Source organism: Hesperophylax consimilis, chromosome 10, assembly GCF_061612785.1.
Source record: "Hesperophylax consimilis isolate HC1 chromosome 10, BYU_Hcon_1.0, whole genome shotgun sequence".
NCBI classification, from domain to species: Eukaryota; Metazoa; Arthropoda; class Insecta; order Trichoptera; family Limnephilidae; genus Hesperophylax; species Hesperophylax consimilis.
Genome location: NC_142845.1, coordinates 22,019,660 through 22,043,578, shown reverse-complemented (window position 1 = coordinate 22,043,578; position 23,919 = coordinate 22,019,660). Strand labels below are relative to the sequence as shown.

The 23,919-nt window shown below is 33.1% G+C and overlaps 1 protein-coding gene across 1 annotated transcript; it reads right to left on the bottom strand.

The window, feature by feature from the left end:
• Positions 1-2,190: 2,190 nt before the first annotated feature.
• Positions 2,191-22,876, bottom strand: rdgBbeta (cytoplasmic phosphatidylinositol transfer protein 1). Its single transcript, XM_089636162.1, has 7 exons — positions 22,756-22,876; positions 22,332-22,480; positions 21,722-21,811; positions 21,292-21,367; positions 18,483-18,737; positions 8,244-8,369; positions 2,191-2,486 (listed from the first exon to the last, which is right to left on the bottom strand). Exons 1-7 carry the CDS (start codon positions 22,804-22,806, stop codon positions 2,310-2,312), a joined length of 924 nt encoding a protein of 307 aa, XP_089492288.1. The 5' UTR covers positions 22,807-22,876; the 3' UTR covers positions 2,191-2,309.
• Between the last annotated feature and the right edge of the window lie 1,043 nt (positions 22,877-23,919).

Below are 23,919 nucleotides of genomic sequence, written 5' to 3'. Positions count from 1 at the left end.
CGGCACACTACAAAGTTAGGACATCGAATTATTGGTATATTTTTCATGTAGATAACATTGTTTGACTTTTAAACCCCAGAATTATTTATATATTTTTGTAGCTAACATTGTTTGACTCTAAGCCCTTGAATTGCTTCATTTCATTTTGATATAAAAAAAATTTATGTTTCTCGTATTCGTGACTCTATAAATATTTTTATGAGGGCCTTAGTTTTAATTCAAACCATGTATCAGTTATAGATTAAAGCAGGTTACTACATCATTATAATTCATTTATATGATCAGTTCTGAGTTTTGTTTATGATAATTATGTAAAAAAACCCACAAAAATAAAATCGTCGAAATGACTTGAAGAGGACTATAAGTACAACTTCATATTCTAGATCACATTGTATCTGCACAATAAAGAACATTACGATCCACCGTCCGTAGCTTGCGGGCGTGAAAATGAGAACTACAAGTTACAAATAAACTCCAGTTTCTGATTTCACAGTCCACAAGCTCTAGGGAATACCATGCTTTTATGACTTTACACTTGAAAAAAGCCAAATTTATTTATTATGCTGTGAAGAATAAAAATTATTTTAACATCATAAACCCAAAATTGTATTAAAGAAAGCTAAACATACCCATGTTACGAATAACGTAATAATAGGGGGTACAGCATGTATCTAATTTGTTCCTAATTTACTTTGATGTGTAACAATCGTCAAGGCCTCAAACTACGTTATAAAACATCAGTAGGTAACAAATATGATATAAATAGCACAAAACAGAATCAATGTAAATACATTTACATAATATTATATATTTGGTGATTTTTCTACAACATTTTTAATAATATTAATATCCTACGAAAGATGAAATGATGACTACATACTAGATATTTTAAAAACTTCAAATAGCTGATACTTTTGTAATTTTGAACAATCAATTAATCCTCACCTCCGGGGAGAGGAATAATCACAGGTGTTTCATGGGGCATTCGTTGTATGAAACGTCATTAAAAATTACAAATTCAATATTTAAAAACAAAGTAATTGTAATTATTAATTCGCATAAAAATGCAAAATTCGAGTCTCAGGCATAGTAGGTGCATCAAAGATAATTAATTCAATGTTAATAAAATTCATTCAACATTTTCTTTAACCCTCAGGCCTCTGGTATATCGAGCATTATATTTCTTAAAGACACTGTCAGAAGACAATTTTCGCATTTTTCCACTTCACAATAAAATCCAAATAAATAGAATATTTCCGTAATGCAGGACAGTACAATACTGTCTACAAATAAGCAAACAGATTGACTCTACGGGTTATAGCTGTTTGTTCGGAAAACCGAAAAAATTAGCCTAAGAGGATAATTAATAATAATAATTAAAGAAAAATTTTATTGGGTAAAATTCATTTATACATAATATGTATATGAAAATTGAGTTTGACAAGTTAATTTGTCACAAGTTGATTTAACTAACTGGAAAATTTAACAGAAAATAATTTTACCAAACAAACATTCAATGAGGATAGGTTAGATTTTACACCTTTTTTGTGTTCGGCACATTAAAACCCAATTTGGCCTCTGTCAGAATAACGCTTCTATTTGCACTTGAAGCAGCAATGATAAAGAGTCAATTATTTTAGACAACTGAAATTTCAAATCTTTAAACATTACTTTTGCTTCCCGTAAACATAAAATAAAATCCTCAATAATATATTACATATATACATTTATTTTAAAATTGGAACAAATGTTCCAATTTCAATAAAGTCCTAAGAACATACATACTCATGTGTATGCGTGTTTAATATTTCAAATAAAATTAATGGACTGACAAAAAGTATACTTTATCACTGGAATCATATAAAAATTTTATTGAGTTTTATAGAAAAAGTTTGTTTCACATTGAATATTATTTATATTAAAAGGCACAAGAAATTAAGTTTTTTGGTTTTCAGATAATTTAAAAAAGAAAACAAGACAGTATTATAATACAAGATATTATTAAGATGTGCAAAGTACATATTTTTATTGTGTAAATAAAATTGGATTTTTCCCCTTCAATATTTACGGACTTTCAACTATGTATTTTTAAATATTTAATATATGCAGTAAGCTGTGGAAAATCGTGCAATGCTTTTCATGATATAATAACCAAAAGCAAATCTAAATATTGTAAATTCAAAGGTAAAACTTAATTCTTGTCAAAATGTTAAATTAATAATACAGTAACACAGTCCCATGAAAATAGCATTTTTGTAATAATAATTCATTTCATTGCTGCATTAAAAATATACGGTGAAGTAATGTATTTATGACCATGAGAACCAAGATTTGGCTTCCTGCGAGGGGCTTTTGGGCGTTATCGGGGTGGCGGGGGTGCTGGGCCCCTTGGAGGACCCTCCTAGACTCGGAGTCTTAGGAGTCTGGGGCGTGGCCTCCCCGCTGGCCCCCGATTCTGCTGCTGCTGCCTCCAAAGCTGCTTTTATCTGGAGATAATAGTAAAAGGTAATAAAAGTGAAAGATTATATTTATTTAGTTGTGTTCTCCAGAAAACGGTTATGACATGTAAGTATAAAAAGATCAGGGGGGGGGGGGTTTAATATTTTGTGACATCCATCAAAAGATAGTTCATCACGAAACGAGGAAAAGAAATGAAATAGGATTTCCCAACAGAAGAAGTCATAGTTAGAGTCCATGTCGTTGATATACAGAGCAATGAAGATATTTGGAGAATTATCAGAAGAAATAAAATTAGAAGAAAACATAATAAATTTAAACTTAAATTAAGAAAACATGTAATTGATTTATTCTAAATTTTTTTTTTAATAATACATGTGTATAAGAATTGTATTACGTCTTAGATAACTATGTGTATATGTATTTAGAATATCACGAATAAATTAATTTTACAAAATCAAATGATAATAATAACTATTTAAAATAACACAAATAAAATAAAGAAATTATATAAATAAGAATTTTTTGGGAATCTTTAATCAACTTGACATGTATATTCTATACTTGTATTGTAATATAATCTATTTATGGTTTTTGTGTTTGATTCGTAAAACTCCATTTAATTAATTTTTATAAATTTAATGTAAATCAAATTTAATAATATTATTATTAAGTTCTTGTTTACAGTTTAAAAATGGCCTTGAAAGTCAACCGCTGTAACAACAACAACTAAAAAAATACTTATAGAACTTAATAATAATATAAATTTGATTTACAGTAAATTTAAAAAAAAAGTAATTTAATCTGTTTATAAATATGATAACAATTAAAAGAGGTATGTATTTTATTTAAATTGTTTTTATTATAAAATTTATATTTGACTGGTTTAACCCCTGAAGCCTCTGAAATTTTTCAATGCACTTCTCTTAGGAGAACTGTCAGAATATGAATTCCACGGACAATATTTTTACATTACATTTGATTCCAGATAAATTCGCTGTTTTTTAAAGTATTACAAAATAAAATACTGTTCTCGAAAGCAGATGAAAAACTCTTTCAGATTTTAGTATTATAAATCGACATATGCAATTAAAAAGATAAAAATTCTGAATGCAAAGAAAGATAAAGTGTTTGAAGTTTCTTACTGATGGATCATGTAAACTGTAATTACTACTATCATTTTTATGATAAACTAATGTTTATAAGACAAGGTTTTGTTACGCATAGCACAAAGGATAACAAATTATTATAACCAATAATTATTCGCTTGAAATACCCATACAAATTGAAAATATCTCCCAAGTAAAAATAAATGCTGCCGACGGGAATTGAACCCGCAACCTTCTGATTGCCCGTCAGGTGATCTATTATTTTTACTCAGGAGATATTTTCAATTTGTATGGGTATTTCAGGCGAATAATTATTGCTTATAATAATTTATTATCCTTTGCAATTACTACCTCACACAAAACTAAAAAACATATTTAATTACACCAAAGATATTATAAAAGTAATCGTTGCATCACTTTTTTTAATTTAATATAAAATATTTATTTAAAAACTAGCTGTACCCGACCACACGTTGCTGTGGCTCAGTCTGTCTGTGCAGATAGAGAAACAATAGCGCGTGTTTTTTTACGTACAACAGATGGCGCTTTTTTTTTTAAATAAAAGCATGTATTTACCTAGGTGACATCTAAATAATACATACATTAAAACACACGCGTATTGGAATGCAACGTTGTGTCAAAATTCCAAAGCAATTGGTGAAGAACTTTCAGAGATTTAAGATATTGAACAAACGAACATTTACATTATTATTTATATAAATAGATTTGCAAAGACTTGACAAATATTTATCAAGGGATAAATGTTTTTGCATAGGCTGGTTTTACACTTGTAAGTAAAATTTACGACTTTCGTAAATTTTTGAAAAGATACTCACAGGAGCGCTTACATATGCATCCAACTTATCGTAAATAATGCTCACGGAAGTTGTTAAGAAGTTTAATTTACGAACTTCTCACAGAGACCGCTACACCAGGAATTTTATTTTGAGATGGCTTCCTGACAACGCGTTGCCGCCGACTTTGACAGCTGTCAGTTAGTAATATTTGATAACAGGAATTTGTTTATTTACGGTTAGATCATGGATCCCCATATTATACCCATTTCTGCACACAACGGATTGCCGCTGCAATAATATGCACAATTTTGTCAATCAAAAACGTAAGGGCCCGCAGAGTGTGTTGGATTAGGAGTCGGCTTCAAAGAAGAAGTACTGATGGGGCTTTCGTTCGTTTAACGGCAGAATTAAGAATTGAGGATCAACAAAAATTCTTTAATTTTATCCAAATTATAGCAACTGACTTCTAATACATATTGGAAATGATTGGACCGCTAATTAAAAAAGAATGATACCCGTTTTCGGAATGCTATTTCACCAGCTGAAAAATTAATGAGATTCCTTAGGCGTATGTGTGTAACACAATGTACGATCGTGTGAGAAATGCTGAGATCCGCAAAGAGTACAAGGCTGATGTAAGCGTAATGAGTAAGATCAAGAAAGGGACGCTTAGATGGTTTGGGCATGTAGAGAGAATGAGCGAAGAAAGGAGTTTAAGAAGAATATACAATGCAAATGTGAATGGTAGCAGAAGTCGGGGACGCCCGAGGAAGACATGGCACGACCAAGTGAATCAGATACTTGAGTCAGGCCATGTCAACGGTCAGAATAATAGAACAGTATGTATTAAACGATGTATGAATGTGAACGAGGCAAGAAGTGTGTGCCAAGACCGAGTTGTTTGGCGGTCCGTCCTCTCAGCCTACCCCTGCGGGAAAACGGTGTGATGGTTAGTTAGTTAGTTAGAAAAATTAATAATATTCGATTTTTGGCGTCAGGTAATGTTTTCTATGTAATCTTATATTGCATTTTTGTATGAATTTATAGGAGACATTAATTTGTTGTGAAGTTTGATAGCTGAACCATCAGTTCGTGAAGTCGAATACTAGAATCATTATCACACATTTACACAGGCATTTTTTAAACATGACATTGTGTTAATAATAAATAAATAATGTTATGTTAGTCTCCATAGATTATTGCAGTGTTCATGGCGACAAGTAAACAAGTCTCGGGAAGCAACGGCGGAAAGACCGAATCTTACTGTCAGTGTTGCAGATTTCTGTATTAGTTTCCGACAGTGACGTCAAAACTTACGGTAAGCCTCTCAACTTATCAATCTGTTTTGATAAGCTGTGAGAGAGCCGTAAATTCCCGCGTGAGCGATTAGACCTGTCAAAAACTTACGTAAAAAAAACTTCTGTAACTTGGTATAAATTACGGTAAGTGACTTATGGTGTCGTTTACGTTGGTAAATTTGTCGTAAGTCGCTTACGTGAGCAACTTACAGGAAAAAACTTACAAGTGTAAAGGCAGCCATAGAATTATTTCAAATTTCGGAAGCCTTTATTGTAAATTTTTGAGTGCAAATTGAAAAAGCGGTATTCTCTCCTTCGAACACTGTTTATACAAGTATTTTTAGAATTGGCGATGGAATCTTTTAGGGGGGCAGTAGAAGGCTCAAAAAAAATTAGGGGGCGTTAAGAAAATCTAGGGGGCGATGGCAGACAAATTCTATCTATAAAAATCTGACCAACTAGCCAAAATAAATAATAATAGAACCGTAATTGGTTCCTCAAAGTTTGTATGGAAAACTGTATTAGACTATCCGCCTTCAGTTCGTGCCATGTTTGTGGCAATTAAATTCTAACAAGTTTTTGCTATACAATGCGATTATTACAATCCTGCATGAATTGATATGATTATCTTACTCTAGCTTACTCACATGGGATGAACAAGTGATTTCAAGTTAAGTTCCTGTCGATGCGTGTCACATTTTCAATCTTTATTAAGGCCGTGGTTGTTTATTTTATTTTCCGTTTTTAGTGTGTACGGCATATGGATATGGGTCACACCCTGTCTATCGTATCCATAGTATAAAATGAATCATGTTTAAAATTTATATTTGCAATAACTGTTTTTAAGATACGCAACAGATGGTAATGTAAAAACATAAACTTAACTTTAAATATTAAGTAAGCCAAAAGTCTTGAAGTTTTTCGTGGGTTATGTCTCAATGTTGTGAAGTCCAAATATTAGTACTTAGGTAAAAGAATATTTTTATAGTAGTTTTAGAATAGATGTACACTAGAAATAAAATGTTAAATTTTATAACTAAATAAAATAAACAAAAAAAAATAAATATATATATATGGGAGCACTAGATTTTTTTTTATTAGTGTCGAAATAAGTTTGAGAACCTGTGGTTTAAACCATATTTCTCACCGTAATACAAAATGAGATAGTATAATTTTTTGAGACCGTATCAGGCTGGGAGGCCATACGTCCCAAAAATCAAAAGAAAATGCAATAAATAATAAAAATTTAATAATGTATGTATGTAATCTATCTTCTATATAAATAAAAATGTAAGGATGGGTTGTTTCTGAAATTTGAAGAATTGTTCAAATTCTCGGAAACAGCCCGTCCTTAATGTGTGCTTGTTCAAAATCTTAAATCTCCGAAAGTTCTTCAATGATTGCTTTGTAATTTCGACATAATGTTGCATTCGAATATGCATGGGTTTTTGTATACCTATATTACATAGATGTCGCCTGTGACAGGTAAAAACATGCTGTTTTGAAATACAGCGCTATCTGTTGGACAAACATGCTTTTTTTAAAAACAGCGCCATGTTGGTCATAAAAGCAATATGCGCTATTGTTTCTGTATCTGCACAGACAGACAGAGCCACAGAAACGCGTAGCAGGATACAGCTAGTTAATAATAAATTAGACATTTGTAATTTACTTGGTACTGTGTTATACTTCAATGTACAAATAAAATAAAACAGTTGTTGGTTGTCTGTGAAGAATATCTTCCAAACTTGCCCAAAGTATTAAAGTTAAAGTGACGTGTTTACGCTTGCAAAAAAACAAGTAAATTTATTCAAACACAAAATTCAACCAACAGAAACACATGCAACAGTTGCTAGAATACACAGAGGTCTAAACAAGGACAAGGATAATTAATCCTGGTGACTGGTAAAATGGTCAGCTCTAGCAAGCTAGACGGTGATATAGCAACTGAATAAGTAAGAGTAAGATAATCCAAGCCGGTGGTGTACAAAGCTTAGCACGCAGCGGACTACTGAATTTGACAAATGAATACTAGCAAATTATAGAGCTTGATTTTGTGCTTCCAGCTAGTAAAAATAATTATGGATTAAGTAGTTGTCAGATAATCTAGAGAGTACTATATTTTCTAGAAATCTCTGGAAAGTCATTCAATATTTCATTGTGGATGTTTACAATAACCTAATCACTTTGAATGTCTAGTTTTGACACAATAAACTAACGAAAATGACAATGCATGTGATCAGCTTACGGGTTAACTGAAATTAAGTATTAGGAGTATGTACAAGTCTAAATGGATAGAAGTTGCTAGTTTAGACTTTTTCTTAGCATGGTAGACACTTTTTAGAATTGAATCAGATATTTTTAATGAAAATATGTATACTTTTTGAGAAGAATATTTAATTTTAATCAGTGACCGAGTTGGCACGGTGTCAAGGTTTCACCCAGGCATTGTGCTTTCATACTTTCTTTATTAAAAAAAATATTTAAACTATGGGATCAAATGGAACTCGGCGGTTTCATAAATCAGCCACAGAATTGAATATATGAATAGTGCCATTGCCAGTTCTAGTTCCAGTACAAACCTTATCGTTAGTCTTTGAATGCATCTCGCTTTCATATTGCCGGACGTCTTCAATGGTCATCTCAATCCAGTCGTCGATCCAGGCAAAAGCTTGACGATGTCCTAGTAATAGAATATCTCGGATGCACTGAAATTTAAAAACATATTTATTATAATATTTGGCTAATTTTTGTCTCTTTAATCTTTTTTGGTAAACGTCACCTTAACCTTTACAACCCTGGCCTTCTCAATGCTATCTATCCCACTATGCGATACGTTTTGGTAAACATCACCATAACCTTTACAAACCTGGCATTTTCAATGCAACTATCCCGCCACACATGTGTTTGTGAAACTTCACGGATCGCATGTGTGACATATGCATAAGGGGATAGCCGCCGATGGATCCCATTATTTATTTATTGTAAGAAACAAACAGCAATTTTATACAGGATGAGTTATACAAGAGGTTAAATATGAGGTAAGCCAAAATAGTTTCTTATGCTAATGTTGGTTAATATGATATAATACAAAATTGTAATTGGTTATAACCATTAACTGAAAATGAAATTAACAAAAAAGAAAAAAAAAATCATATAAATGTATTAGAAGGAAGAAGGAATAGGAAAGGGCAAGAGGCAGAGGAAGATGGGATGGGGACAGGAGATGCTCATGTTGTACCTTTTCTATAACTGTGCATTAATTTAATTAACATTTGTGGTGGTACGCTTGACTTGGTTTCGGTATTTCACAAGAGTATTATTAAGAATAGTTAAATTGCGTGTTATATTGCGCGCACATACGGGGGATTGGAGAATGGTTGGTTCGGGCAAATAATGGTTTTGTCTGGTTGGCTTTGTAGGTATGTAAATTCTTAAATAATTTACGAGTTCAGGAGAGTCCAGGCCGTTATTCAGAATTTTGTATAAAAATATTTGATCAGATATTAATCTATGTGTTTGAAGTGGAGTAAAGTTGTGAAATTTTAAGGATTCGGTGTTATTTGCAAAGAGTAATTCGAATTTATAATTTATGTGTTTAAAAAATTTGTTTTGCACACTTTCGATTCTGTCAATATGGCATTGGTAGAACGGTGCCCAAATTAGTGTGCAGTATTTTAAGTGGGGGCGGATATACGTGGTGTAAAGAGAATACATAGTTTTAATATTTCGAAAAGGTTTAGATATGCGAATTATAAATCCCAACATTTTATTGGCTTTGTTTATTACTTCGTTAATGTGTTTGATAAAATTTAGTTTTACATCCAGTACTACCCCAAGGTCACGGATTGATTCTATTTCATTGATATGTGTATCATGAAAGTTATAATTAAAATAAATTTTATTTTTGTTACACGTAAAAGATAATTTGTTGCACTTAGAAATGTTTATGATTAATTTGTTTAATTTACAGTATGCAAAAAGACGATTTAGGTCTTCTTGAAGTTTTATGCAGTCATTGATAGATTTGATTACTAAGTATATTTTTTTGTCATCTGCATTTGCAAGGTAGTTAGCATGTAAAAAAACATTTATAAATATCAAATATATATACATTAAACAATAATGGTCCCAGATGAGAACCTTGCGGTACGCCAGAGGGCACAGTAAAAAAACTAGACTTAGTTCCCTCAACAGATACGCACTGTAGTCTTTTCTGCAGATATGAAGTTAGCCACCTAAGTAAGTCGCCATGGAATCCTAATTGGTGTAATTTTTTAATGAGGATAGAGTGGTTAACTTTATGGAAAGCTTTCGAGTAATCTGTGTAGATAACATCTACTTGGTGTCCATTATCTATATTGCTTGTTAAGTATTCAGTAAAGTTGACAAACTTTGTTATTACTGACCTTTTTTGTAAAAAACCATGTTGTTGATTTTGTATGCTGCGGACAATAGTTATATAAATTTGATCTTACACAATACGCTCAAATAGTTTACTAAATACTGTGAGTATTGAGATTGGGCGATAGTTTGCAATGTTACTTTTTAATATACGTGACAGTCCCACAGATCAGGTTAAAGACACTTCTTTTTCTATTTATTCATGGTGTTATTGTGTTTAATTCATACAATTCCACTTAAATTTAAATTAAATCAAATTTATATGATTTTATTTACCCCTACCCTATTTTTTGAGTTATGATGTTTAAATATTTTTGATTACAGATTTTTGCTAAAAAGCGATTTACCTAGAAAATTAATTGTGTGAGGCTATTACCGTTAAGATTTTTTTGTTTTCTCCCCTAACCCGCAGGGCCTAGTAAGAAATTTCAAGTTAATAAAAAATAAAACTCAGAAAGAATAATTACAACCTACAATGTAATAAAATCTAACCTAATCTGACTAGTATTTGGTTAATGTGTTTAGTTAAATGTGCATGGCATTAGCTGAAATGTGGTAAACTACATTCTAAAATACACTAAAGCTTTATGCATACGCCCTGAGTGTTGGGAATACTATCATTTTATTAAGGAGTTACCTAATTTTCAGGTGATGATTGGCCTCTTAATTGAAATTCTGAGTTATTGTTTTCTAAATACATTTTAAAGAAAGGGGAAAATATTACAGGGTCCATTGTAAAACAAACAAGTTTAAAAATACATCATTTATTCTATATAAAAAAATATACTTATCTAAAATGTGATTTATAAAAATGTTACACAAAAAATATACTACTTATAGAATAAAATAAAATATATCAATGAATATATTTTCAGAGGAGTATATTAGATTAATTAGTTATTTAATTGACAATAACAGGAGTATATTAGATTAATTAGTTATTTAATTGACAACAACAGGAGTATATTAGGTTAATTAGTTAATAAATTGACAGTATTAAGCACAGGTACAACACCACTTAATGAAAATACTTTTTAGGTTTACAATCATCTAAATAATTATTATGAACTATTTATTTATATACTTGTTCGATTATCACAATACATTGTATGAATATTCTATTTAAAACTAGATGATGTGTACCCGGCTACAAATATAATATGCATGTGTTGTTATATTATAGTGAAAAATCCTAACAAAATACATTGCATAGTTCAGAAGAACTAATCGCACAGACAGACGCGAATAGGGACTCTATTTTATACTATTTAGAAATATAAACAATGGTTATCTACTAAAATAGGAAGTGGTTTTGTCGCAAATGATGTGCAAAATTATTTCTATTTTAGCACAAAACCAGTGATTCCCACTGCCCACTGCTATACATATTAATTATTTAAAGCAAGACTTGAAACTATTTCGCTTCATTCTTATTTAGTTGAAATATTTATAATTTTACAAATAATATTTATTTAAAATTATTTTACTTACACATTTAACGTGTCATGTAATGCAATAGCATTGATAACAATGCTTGTAAAAAATATTATGTTAGTATAATTATTTTTAAAAATAGAGATAAAACTAAAAACACTTTTATTGTCAGTGTAGAAACAAAAGAAAATAACTTATTGAATAATAAAAATAATAATGTGAGTCTTAATTGTTTACCCAGGAGTTAATAAACTCATTGTGGGATCATAAATGTAGCACAGTATAGCTTTTGACATATTATATTATTTTACAACATACTCGTAGTCATCACGGACGCAGAAAATGTTCGTTATTAAACAGCATTGTTGCATTGTGCAGGTTTAAATCGCGACATTATAAGTTCCGTTGGGACATTTTAGGTTTTGTCAGGATGACGGGACAGAGGGCTCGATAATAGCATTTATTTATTTATTTACTCGAGATTTATTTTATATTTGTATGGATATTTCAGGCGAGTAATTAATGCTTATAAAAATTTGAAAACACGATTTGGCAAGGTTGTTTATTTAAAATAATTATATAATGTCAATCAGTCATTCAGGTAGTATTGGTAGAGCATTTTGACGTTATATGGTCAATACATATTAATAAAGTATTAATCATTTCTTATTCTAAAACAATATTCGTATAAAAATGTTTTTACTCTCTAGTACACGCAACAATACACATTACACACATTATAATCTTAATATATAAAAATCACGTATCACCGTGTTCGTACACGCTAATCTTCAAAACCGCCCAACCGATTTCGTATATGTATGGTTGGGTTCCAGCTTGAAATATAGTTTAGTTTTGGACCCAGTAGGTGGCGCTGTTGTCGAGATGTATTATTTAATAATTTATTTTTTTTCATATTTCTCATCCAAAAATATATACAATTGCAAATTTTAACTTCCCTACATATAAGGCGGTCTGTAGCAGGACGTCTGCCCGGGCCCGCTGGTATAGTACAAATTAAAGCCAACATTAAATACAAATGTTTTTACATAATTTAAAGTACCTCTCTATAAATTGAAAACAGTCCTAAAACATATTGGATCAATTTGAAAATTGTAAATAATGCATAAAATTTAAAGATCATCTACATACCAACACCCATAAAGATTTTTATCATAATATTTAAAAAAATTAACTTAAATCAATTAAAACTATGGAAGACTTATAATTATTATTATTCAAATTGCTGAATTGGCGCAGATTGAAAGATCCAACAACAATAAGTTTCAGGGAGAATTTTATTCTAATAATATTGTCAAAATATAATTAAAAAATTAAAATAAAACATTTCAAAAAATTTACGGCAAATTGTCACTCTTACGCTATACCAAGCTAGTGAAGCTAGGTATTGGTAGATACATTTAAAGACTTAACAAAAATTTTCTTGAAACTAACTTTTCAAAATTCATATGAATAAATCACAGCACTTGTAATATTACAAGTGCTGTGATTCAACCTTCCTCACTAATATCCTCTCTAATGAATTGATGAAAAATAATACATACATAATTGACTTTAATGCCAATTTTGACTGCATGTAATAATTTCAATGCATGTATTTCACAAAAACCAACTTTCTTTTTCAACATTTACCATAGACATATATATTTGTTTAATTTATTGGTAATTATATTGTCTCTGTTTAATACTGGGTACATTCGATGGCTTAGGATGGGTTGTTTCACAGAATTTGAACAATTCATAAAATTTCATCATTCATTTTCGGGTTCTGTGAAAGTACTATTCAAGTTCTGTTATTATATCATTATAGGTTAGTTGATTGACAGAACTGAAATAATAACAGAACTTGAAAAAATCTTTCACCAAACTTGAAAAACAACTTTGAAATTTGAAGAATTGTTCCATTTTCAAAGTTTATTTCCAAGTTCTGCAAAAGGTTATATTCAAGTTCTTTCATCATTTCAGTTTTGTGATACAACTGGCCAATAATTATGTAATACCAGAACTTAAATAGAACCTTCACAGAACTTGAAAATCAACTTTGAAAATTGATGAATTGTTCAAATTCTGCGAAACAACCTGTCCTTAGAGTTTAAAATATTGTATCTCCATAAATTATAAGGCTAGGTTACACTCATAAATAAAATTTACAACTTATGTAAGTTTTTGATAAGTTACTCACAAGTGCGTTTACATATTCGTCCAACTTAAGGTATTTAATGCTCACATAAGTTGTTCGGAAGTATAACTTATGTAAGCACTCACAACGATCGATACACCTGTAAGTTTACAGGTTATAATTTACGCAATTTTGTCAATAAAAACGAAAGGGTCCGAATAAAGTTTTGTAATAGAAATTGACTTGAGAGAAAAAATTCTCCATGCGCGTTCCGTTAAAGGCAGAATTGAATGGAGCACCAATTAATAGCAGTTATTTTTTTAAATTTTATCTGGACGACAGCCAGATGACAGTAGCCGACTTGTTTCTAATCTGATAAAAACAAAAAAAGAAACCTTGGGATTAGAAAGGATGGGGCCATTAATTAAAAAGGACTCATTTTCAGAAAGCCTTTTACCTCAAAAATAAATGATATCTCTTTTGAGGGCTTTATCTAGAGTTATTTTTTACGTTGATTTCGGAAGACAATAAAATACTTAACATACTCACTTTAATAGATAAAAACCTACAAAAACCGGTCTTTTAATTTTTGGAATCTTCCATCGTCAGGTTTAGGCATCATTTCTTATGGTAAGCGTTTCAACTTATCGAACTGATTTCATAAGCTGTGAGAAGGCTGTAAGTTGGCGCAGGCACAATTAGACCTGACAAAAACTCACGCCTCTTACAACTTCTGTAACTTGCTACAAATTACAGTAAGTAACTTACAATGTCCTTTACATTGGAAATTTCATAAGCTGTGAGAAGGCTGTAAGTTGGCGCAGGCACAATTAGACCTGACAAAAACTCACGCCTCTTACAACTTCTGTAACTTGCTACAAATTACAGTAAGTAACTTACAATGTCCTTTACATTGGAAATTTCATAAGCTGTGAGAAGGCTGTAAGTTGGCGCAGGCACAATTAGACCTGACAAAAACTCACGCCTCTTACAACTTCTGTAACTTGCTACAAATTACAGTAAGTAACTTACAATGTCCTTTACATTGGAAATTTCATAAGCTGTGAGAAGGCTGTAAGTTGGCGCAGGCACAATTAGACCTGACAAAAACTCACGCCTCTTACAACTTCTGTAACTTGCTACAAATTACAGTAAGTAACTTACAATGTCCTTTACATTGGAAATTTTGCCAGAAAACTGAAATTGAAAGTTTGTAAAACCTTCAAAAATATAAAAATAAGTTATTAGTTCAATATTATAGTACATATTTGTATCTGATGTAAATACAATACATTGGAATCTTGAGTACATTTCTTAAGTACTCAACTCATTTTTTAACAAAATTAGAGATACAATAGTTTAACTCTAAGCCATTTACATAATATTGTATAATATTATGTAAATCGATATGAGAGAATAAAATGGAAATAATCACACATTATCAAAAGTTGACGCAGTTTGTCTGGTTATCATCACTTTCCCCATTAGTGAAAAGATCATCGGATTAATTATTGCATAGGCAACTGCCGAGGAAATTACCGCAACAATCGCAGCAACCTTCCACACAAGCCGAGCAGCATTCCATAAAAGCAGAGCAATCGTTGCAGGCCAGGCACTCTCCGCAGTCATCACAGGCGGTGCAGCATTCCCACTCCCAGCATTTAGGCCACCAATTCATTCCAGTAAGGCCTTCCCCAAAGTCAGTGGCGTAGCACACCCAGCAACAAGTCTCATGCTGAACTGGGACGGGATCAGAACAGCAAAACAAGGGCAAGCAGCAGTAATCATTGTTCTTATGTTTCTCATCATTCTCATCCTCGTCACTGTCCTCATCTTCATCACTCTTCTCACCTTTATCGCTGTTCTTATTTTTGTCTTTGTTCTTAATCTCTTCTATTTTCATAATCATTTCCTTCTCTGGCTCAATATCTTCATCTAATGTCGTCAACTCTTGTTCAGCACGTTTACTCTTCTCGGGCTGGGTGGTTATTACACCGTCTCCGGACATGGTTAAATGGGTGTTTATGTTTGTATTTATTTCCGTCTCTGGCATAATAACTTCATCAAGTGCCGTTAACAGCTTTTCAGCTTCTATCCTTTTTTCAGGTTGGATGGTTATTACTTTTCCTATTTTCTTCTTAATTTTTTTTCTTTATTTCCTTGGCTTCGGGTGCAATATCTTAATTTAAAGCTGATAAGTCCTGTACAGCATCTTTCACCTTCTTGGGTTGGATTGTTACTACTTTTTCAAGTTTTTCTTATTTATTTTCTTGTTTATTTCCTTGGCTTCTGGTGCAATATCCTCATCTAATGCCATCAACCCTTCTTCAGCATCTTCGATCTACTCGGGTCGGATGGCTATTGCTTTTCCTATTTTCTTCTTAATTTCCTTGTCTATTTCCTTCTCTGACTGAATATCTTCAGTTAACGCCACTAACTCTTGTTCAGCATCTTTTCGGATTGAAGGGTTATAACTGTTTCTTCAGACATTGACGAGGGAGAACTTAAGTTGTGATTCTTTTGAGATTCAGGATTTCAACTCAAAGTCTTAATATTTTATCGTTACTATTTACACCGTCAGACACGTAGTGTATTTGATTTGAATTTTCAAAAGGCACATATTATTTTTAGCACTTCATCCTCTTCACATGTAACAGTCACTTGGTAGGTATTTTTATTTTTTAAATTCTACTTTAACTGCACACTGATTAGTCCTATACTTGCAGTCAGTACCTATACTTCTATTTACTTTTTCAATAAAAATTTCATAAAAATCATTCCGGCACTGTTCACTTGTCTCACAACAGTTGTTCATTTGGTAATAAGGCAGTAGATGATGATGCATGTAAAATTGCAGTAACTCTAGTAACTCTAGGTCTAACTAAAGTTTCACTCTGAGTCATCATAAGATAACCAAGTGGATAATAATGGATAACTAGATGAATAACCAAACCAATGTGAAATCAAGGAGTGTCATTGTTATCTTTTACAACTATCGGGCAGATAACACTGCATATTTATCTGATATATTTAATATTAATTCAATTAATTGAAAAATATGCAACAACTTGGAAGCACATCATTATTACACTTAAACTATGTAAATTAAATGTGCTCATTAGACATCTGAACATATCTAGCAAGTTAGGCTAAATAATAATTATCTTAATATTTTTCCTACTAGCACATTAAATCGAAAACCGGAAAACATAGTGGTTTACATTCACACAAGATAAATTATTATTATTGAAATGTCAAATGTCAAACATTCCAACTTTATCTATGGTTAATAGACAATATCATAGATATGCAATAGACATTTTAATCTTTAAAAAAAGACTTTTTTTTCTTTCGCTTTAAATTTTGGGGGAAAATGTAAAAAAGTATTATTCACTTCTCAAGAGCCAAAAGTACCCATTGGATATGAAAAAATTGTATTCGTTGAGCGTCGGCGTATTTATTTATTTAGTTATTGGATGATTTTTATAGCGCCGCTTTTGCGAAATATCACCTCAGAGGCGCTGTACAGTTAATGCAGATATTACAAAAAAATATATAAATATTACAAATTGAAATTGAAATTAAGTTAAATAAAATGAAGTACAGAAACAGGTGACACGGAGATGGAGAATATGCTGCAAGAATCCTATGTGGTGAGGAAACTGGACCAGCTGCTGCAGCGTGAGAGTCCACCGCGTCCACCAACAGTGCCAGCACGAGGTTCGTCATCCTTCCAGGTATGTGTCTGCTGCTAATAGAGCGCTGACACAATGTCCTCTCATGGATTCCAGACCTTGGCAGCACCGCTGTGACATTCGACGAAGGTAGAGGATGGAGACTGCAGCAAGAATCCTGGGTGGTGAGGAAACTGGACCAGCTGCTGCAGCGAAAGAGTCCACCGCGTCCACCAACAGTGCCAGCACGAGGTTCGTCATCCTTCCAGGTATGTGTCTGCTGCTAATAGAGCGCTGACACAATGTCCTCTCATGGATTCCAGACCTTGGCAGCACCGCTGTGACATTCGACGAAGGTAGAGGATGGAGACTCTGCAGCAAGAATCCTGGGTGGTGAGGAAACTGGACCAGCTGCTGCAGCGAAAGAGTGCACCGCGTCCACCAACAGTGCCAGCACGAGGTTCGTCATCCTTCCAGGTATGTGTCTGCTGCTAATAGAGCGCTGACACAATGTCCTCTCATGGATTCCAGACCTTGGCAGCACCGCTGTGACATTCGGAAAGTCCATCTCCCTGTACACTTGTTTCTGGTGATTATGTTAGTGGTGCATTGTTCCGAAATAAAAGGCGGCGTACGGGATAATAAATCAGCTTGGGCACTTGTTAGGGCTTTCAGAGTTTCCAAGAATAACATTGAAAACATCTGGCGTACCTACAGTTACCGATTCTCGTCCCAAGTTCAACTTCATTGAATTTAGAATATTTTTAGCACAATTTTCGATTATTCATTTTTGAAACACTGCACTCTAGTCACATTACTATTAAGTTCTGATTACTAATTGGTAAGTTAATTTAAAATGTTGATTCACTGATTTTTAAAATAACTTCAAAGGGATGTTGCCTCGTTTCACTTGAAAATACTAAAAAAACACAAAGCGGTTGGAGACGGCATGTCGCGTCCAGCTGCCACAAAGGGCGCACTACGACTCCATATGGTATTCTGATATTAAAAGGTTCTGTTTTATTTATACCCTCAGCACACTACGGAGGTTGCTGGAGCTCAGCGTTCCAAAGGTTGATTTATAAATAACCGTAATAAATCCTGTAGACGGAGGGGAAATTAAGAAGGATGCGAAGAGGAAAAATTAAATTAAATTAATAGGAGCTCACCCGTTGAATAAAGTCTTCAACCTTGGTCTGCAGCCCCCACACCTCAAACCTGGCATCCACCAGTTTGTAGGAGCACATGATGGGGTTCTGGGAATCTTGCCACCCCTCCACCAGGGGCCCCCGCCCTGTCTTGGTGGACTTGAAATATTTAGGATCTTCTGCCTCCTTGTAGTGCTTGGGGTTCATTTCATCATAGGCAATGTCTACATAGTCCACTTCCCTTGTGGCCAATCTTTCCTCTGATAGATTCAGACACTGAAATTATTTTTAAATTAATGTTCATAATATAGCGGTAATATTACAGCAAATATGTAGATAATTTTTATATGTAGGTAATAACTTTTTTTTTAAACAGTAAAAAGTTAACTAGCCAACCATCATGCAGGGGTAGGTAGATAGGATAGACTACCACAAAACTCTGTCTCGAAGCATACTCCTAGCACCATTCACATTCATATATCATATGAAGAGTAAAAATGACCAAAATAAAAATAATCTTATTATTCGTGCCATGCCTTCCTCAGGAATCCATTAAATATAAACTTCCGCGTCATACATTCTCCTTACACTACTTTCTTCGTTCATGTGCTCTACGTGCCAAAACCATCGAAGCATCCCTTTCTTGACCATTATCCTTGCATCTTTCACGAAATACTTTTTTAACGAGGTTGTACAATGTTTTACCACACATGAGCCTCAGAGATTTCATTTGTACAGCATTCAGTCTACTTTCATCCTTCCTCTATCAATTCCCTGCCTCACTGCCATACATCATGAATGGTTTCAGCACTCCACTGCTAAAAAGAGTTTAGTATTCAGCAGAATCTTTATTAATATGGTACTAGGGTCGGTGCCTCCAGTAATGTGTCACTATCAGAGTCAGGAATGATCGAGACAAAACAACCGTTGATGAGATGTTATTTAGATAAACAACAGAAAATCGAGGGAGATCATTTAAGCCGGTTATTGCTGACTGGGCCGCTGGATAGTACAGGGGCCCGACCCATGGACTCAGCGACATGACATCAGCAAGCGAAAAAACCCTGCAAGTTTGTGACCGGGTGAGGACCCAGCATTCAGCTTTTGAGGGGGACTGGGAGATCTCCACAGCCGGAAGAACATACTCTTCATTTGGTGTGTCCAGTTGCTTTACTCTCCAGCCTCCTTACCCAACCTTTTTGATTTACGATGAGAATATATGCATGCCTATATCGCTCACCAAACTCTAAAGAGAGCGACAACGACAAAAGAATTGCCAAAAAGTTGACAGACTGCCCCACCGGTAACCCCTCTTTCTGGTCGCTCATCGGCTCAATTGGGAGAAATTTCTGTAGAACCACATTTCCAACTCTGACCAAGCCCGATGGCCGGCTGGCTAAATCAGCCCGCGAGAAAGCTTTTTTTAAAGAAAGAGTTATTAGGCAAAATTTTCACGGAAAACTCGACTCTTTCTTGTAAAGAAGAGACTCCCACTTCCATTCCGCACTGCGGTTTCCAAATGAAAGAACCAAAGATCCTGAACAAGAAGGTTCTCCGGGTCTTGAATGAGTTGAAAATGGACAAAGTCAGCGAGAGGTCAAGATGTGTTCTGCAGAATTATATCAGGTGCTCTCAAAATTATTTAAACTCTCACTCAAAAGTGGATAGGTGCCAGATCTTTGGAAAAGGGTGATCGTCCACGTAATCTATAAGAGGTACCACTCCAACTACCGCCCAATAAAACTTGTTATTAACCATCGAAAGGGTGGTTAATAACAAGTTCCTAACAACATCCTAAGCAATCGGCAATATGGAGCGGTACTTAGAACATATTGGAGAAAATAAAACCGTCATGTTGGATATCTCTAAAGTCTTTGATAAGGTCTGGCACCGGGAGCTTGTCAGAAAGTTACTGTCGTATGGGATCCATCCAACCCTGCGTAGTTAGATTGCGGACATTCTCATAGAAAGAACAATTAAAACCGTACTTTGTCAATTTCAGCGTCTCAAAAACCCAGACATGTCTGATTTCCGCAAAGAGACAGATCAATGACCCCCCCCCCCAATAAAGCTCCATTGAAATGCTGGGATTAAGTATATCAGACCGGCTCAAGAATTGGGACTCGGAAGCCTGAATACATCTGACTTCCAAGAAACTGGGCGTCTTCTTTAATAGTAACCAGCTGCTAACCCTATACAAATTAATAAACCTAACCTAACCTAACCCAATAATTGAATTTGGGAGCCACCTCTGGGCTGGAGCCCCACAATACTTGACAATCCATTGTTAACAGAATGATTGCCATCTCTAATGAATATACGTAAAGTGGGCATGCTGAGTCTGTTCTACAGTTATTTTAATGGAGCCTGTTCTAAGGAGCTATCAGCATTGATCCTCGGTGAACCAGTGCCATGCGTGAAACTCAACATCAAGCGGAACACCTATTCACAGTTGACGTTGGCTTCTTCGACTCGTTTTGTGTAAGATGGCTTGTATGTAGAATCAGCTAACGGTATCTGTTTTTCCTCCTTCATATAATCGAAGCATCTTCAATACGCGCATGAAATATACAAATAAATACAGGCGTGCCACTGATATTTCCGTTTGACCTCTTTCTCTTCTTCATAAATGAATGCATGTGACAGAAAGAAGATTACAAAGGAGCTCTCACTGGCGGGACCATTTACCATTAAAAATGTCATGTTTTTAATTAGATGGTTGATTCCGAATACTTTCCAGTAATCAAGTTTTATATTGTTCCGGGTTAGTGAGATTCTTCTTAACTGTTATAGGACTACTTCATTAATAATTAAATAAAATTATTCTTACATTCTCTGTAGATCCATTGTTGTTCTCATATTTTGTTTGAATTGAAATGCTAAATTTTGGAATGAAAGAACACTGAAAATAAAATGAATCATTAAAAACTGTTCACAATTAAAATATGTTAAACTTTAAGTATGTTTTATGATAAATTAATAGATTAACATATTTTAATTGTGAAATAAAAACTTACTGTGTATTCTGTTGGTTCAGCATGAAGAAATATGAAAGTAAAAATCAAATATTATATTAGACAGTGAAAAAATTCATAGTAAAATATTTTGGATAAAATATACAGAAATGAATAAAATATTGTGGATAAAATATATAGAAATTAATAAATTCATAGTAAAATATTGTGGAAAAAATATATAGAAAATAATAAATTCATAGTAAAATATTGTGGATAAAATATATGGAAATGATTAAGGACTCACCTGTGATAGTAAAGGGATAGAAATTCCAAGCTTTTTCGGTAACATAGAATATTTTTGGAATAAGCGATTGAACCCAATATGGTAAACGACTGCAAAAAAAAAGTATATTTCTTGTATTAAAGATTATAGGTACAACATTCTTACACCCATTAAGTTAACACGGCATTTTCTGCGGAGAAAATTTTAAAATAATAATTCTGAATATTCAGGGCTTTCCTTTTATCTATATTGCTGATATATATATTTTTTAAATTTAGCTTAGGTAAGGTTTTTTCTTCATATCATCTACTTAGGACGGGTTGTTTCGGAGAATTTGAACAATTCTTCAAATTTCAAAGTTAATTTGCAGGTTCTGTGAAAGATTTTTTCAAGTTCTGTTTTTATTTCAGTTCTGTCAAGCAACTAACCTATGCTGAAATATTAACAGAACTTGAATAGGACTTTCACAGAACCCGGAAATCAACGTTGAAATTTGATGAATTGTTCAAATTCTCCGAAATAACCCGTCCTTATAAATTCTAGGGTGAATTGATTTTTTTGGTAATTGAGAAAACAAAAGACAGAAGAAAATTTTTATGTTCTCTTTTTAAAATTATTTTCACTACAAACCTCGACAGATGAATTCTCTTCTCGGTGAATTGTCCTTTCCCATGCTCTTCATCCGTGCATTCAGCATTGGCAACCACTTCCACACCTTCGCCATGGTCCGATTGTTCGTTGCTGTGACGTGCTATCATATACAACTGACCAATTTGATACTAGAATAAAAAATGTATGGACTGGTAATAAAGTATATTGATTATTTATTACATCAGTAAAAACATTATATCACATGTTACTCTTAAGAATCATCAATTTATTTGAGTACTGAATACACGTATCACTATGAAACATGATCATAATGACTACGTTTATTTCAGAAAATAACAAATAAATACATTCACGTGTTTTTCGATAAGAGGCATGAAAATCGGACTGTGTATTTTAAATGCCAAATTCTAGGATAATATAGAAATGTGTATTGGCTACCTACCTCTTCAACCGATATAGGCATGCTTATCCTGAATTCTTTGGTGAGAACCATGGTTAAATAATTTATGTTATCTCGGGAAATTAATGAAACGCTTATATTAATTACTTTTACTTCACTGTCAAAAAATAATATCTAAATGACATTTGACCATAAATAAACCACTCTCCATTTGACGATCTTGCCATAAACTATAAACCATAAATAAAACAAACACCTATAAACCATCTATAAACTAAAACTCCAGTCAGCGCATAAATAAACCACTCTCCCTAATGTTCTATTCAGACAGAGCGATTTTAGTTTAACGACTTTTATTGAACGAAAAAAAATTGAACATAATTTCGTTCAAACGTTTCAGTTTAACTCGAACCGATATTTATAATCAAGATAGCGTCAAGTGAAGTTATCGCTGCGTGCTTCCCTATAATTTCGAACAGACTTGAAAATATGAAAAAAACTAAAAAAAAACTTCGTATATGGGCCAGAATGGATTATAAGGAGAAACAAATTGGGTGATTCTAACACTATTGGTTACGCCAACACGCATTAATGTACACATACATATTATGCACACCTGCGACCACTGTACTGAGATAGTGTTTTTATAGGGTGTCTTACCTTCCTATCTATTCCTGCACCTTTCAACAACAACCTGCATACGAGTAAATCACTATAAAACCGCATCCGCGCGAGATCTTATCTCGCTTATTTTATTTTAAAAACGATTTTTAGAATAAAAATCATTTTTTCAACATCCGTAACTCTAAAAATGTACGGAAATTTTCTTCTTAAATTTAAGTCTTCTCTAAGTGTGCCATAGAAAATTTTGTTGTAAAAATAACCATGGAAAAATTATTTAGAAAAAAACAATTTTTGGGACCTTCCATCGTCCATCGTGAGTGGTTTATTTATTCTTCCATCCAAGATGGCGGCTCGCGCCCTTATTTATTTTTAAATACACCAATCTAGGCAAATGCCGGTATCGTGGTGGTAACATAAGACAAATAAAAGCATACTATTATACAATGATGTACGTATATGTAATACAACTAATAATAATATAAAAAACAAAAATTTGTCTTTGAAAAAATAAAAAAATACACAGATTTAGGATTTGAGATTAAAAGAATTTGGCATTCTCAGACTATTATAACTATTTATACA

Excerpts from the sequence above, each read along its gene's own strand:
- rdgBbeta (XM_089636162.1), bottom strand. The coding sequence starts at position 22,806 with ATGGTTCTCACCAAAGAATTCAGGATAAGCATGCCTATATCGGTTGAA. Across the intron at positions 18,738-21,291 it reads ACAATGGATCTACAGAGAAT|TGTCTGAATCTATCAGAGGA; the intron begins GTAAGAATAATT and ends AAATAATTTCAG. Across the intron at positions 2,487-8,243 it reads ATTCAAAGACTAACGATAAG|ATAAAAGCAGCTTTGGAGGC; the intron begins GTTTGTACTGGA and ends TATTATCTCCAG.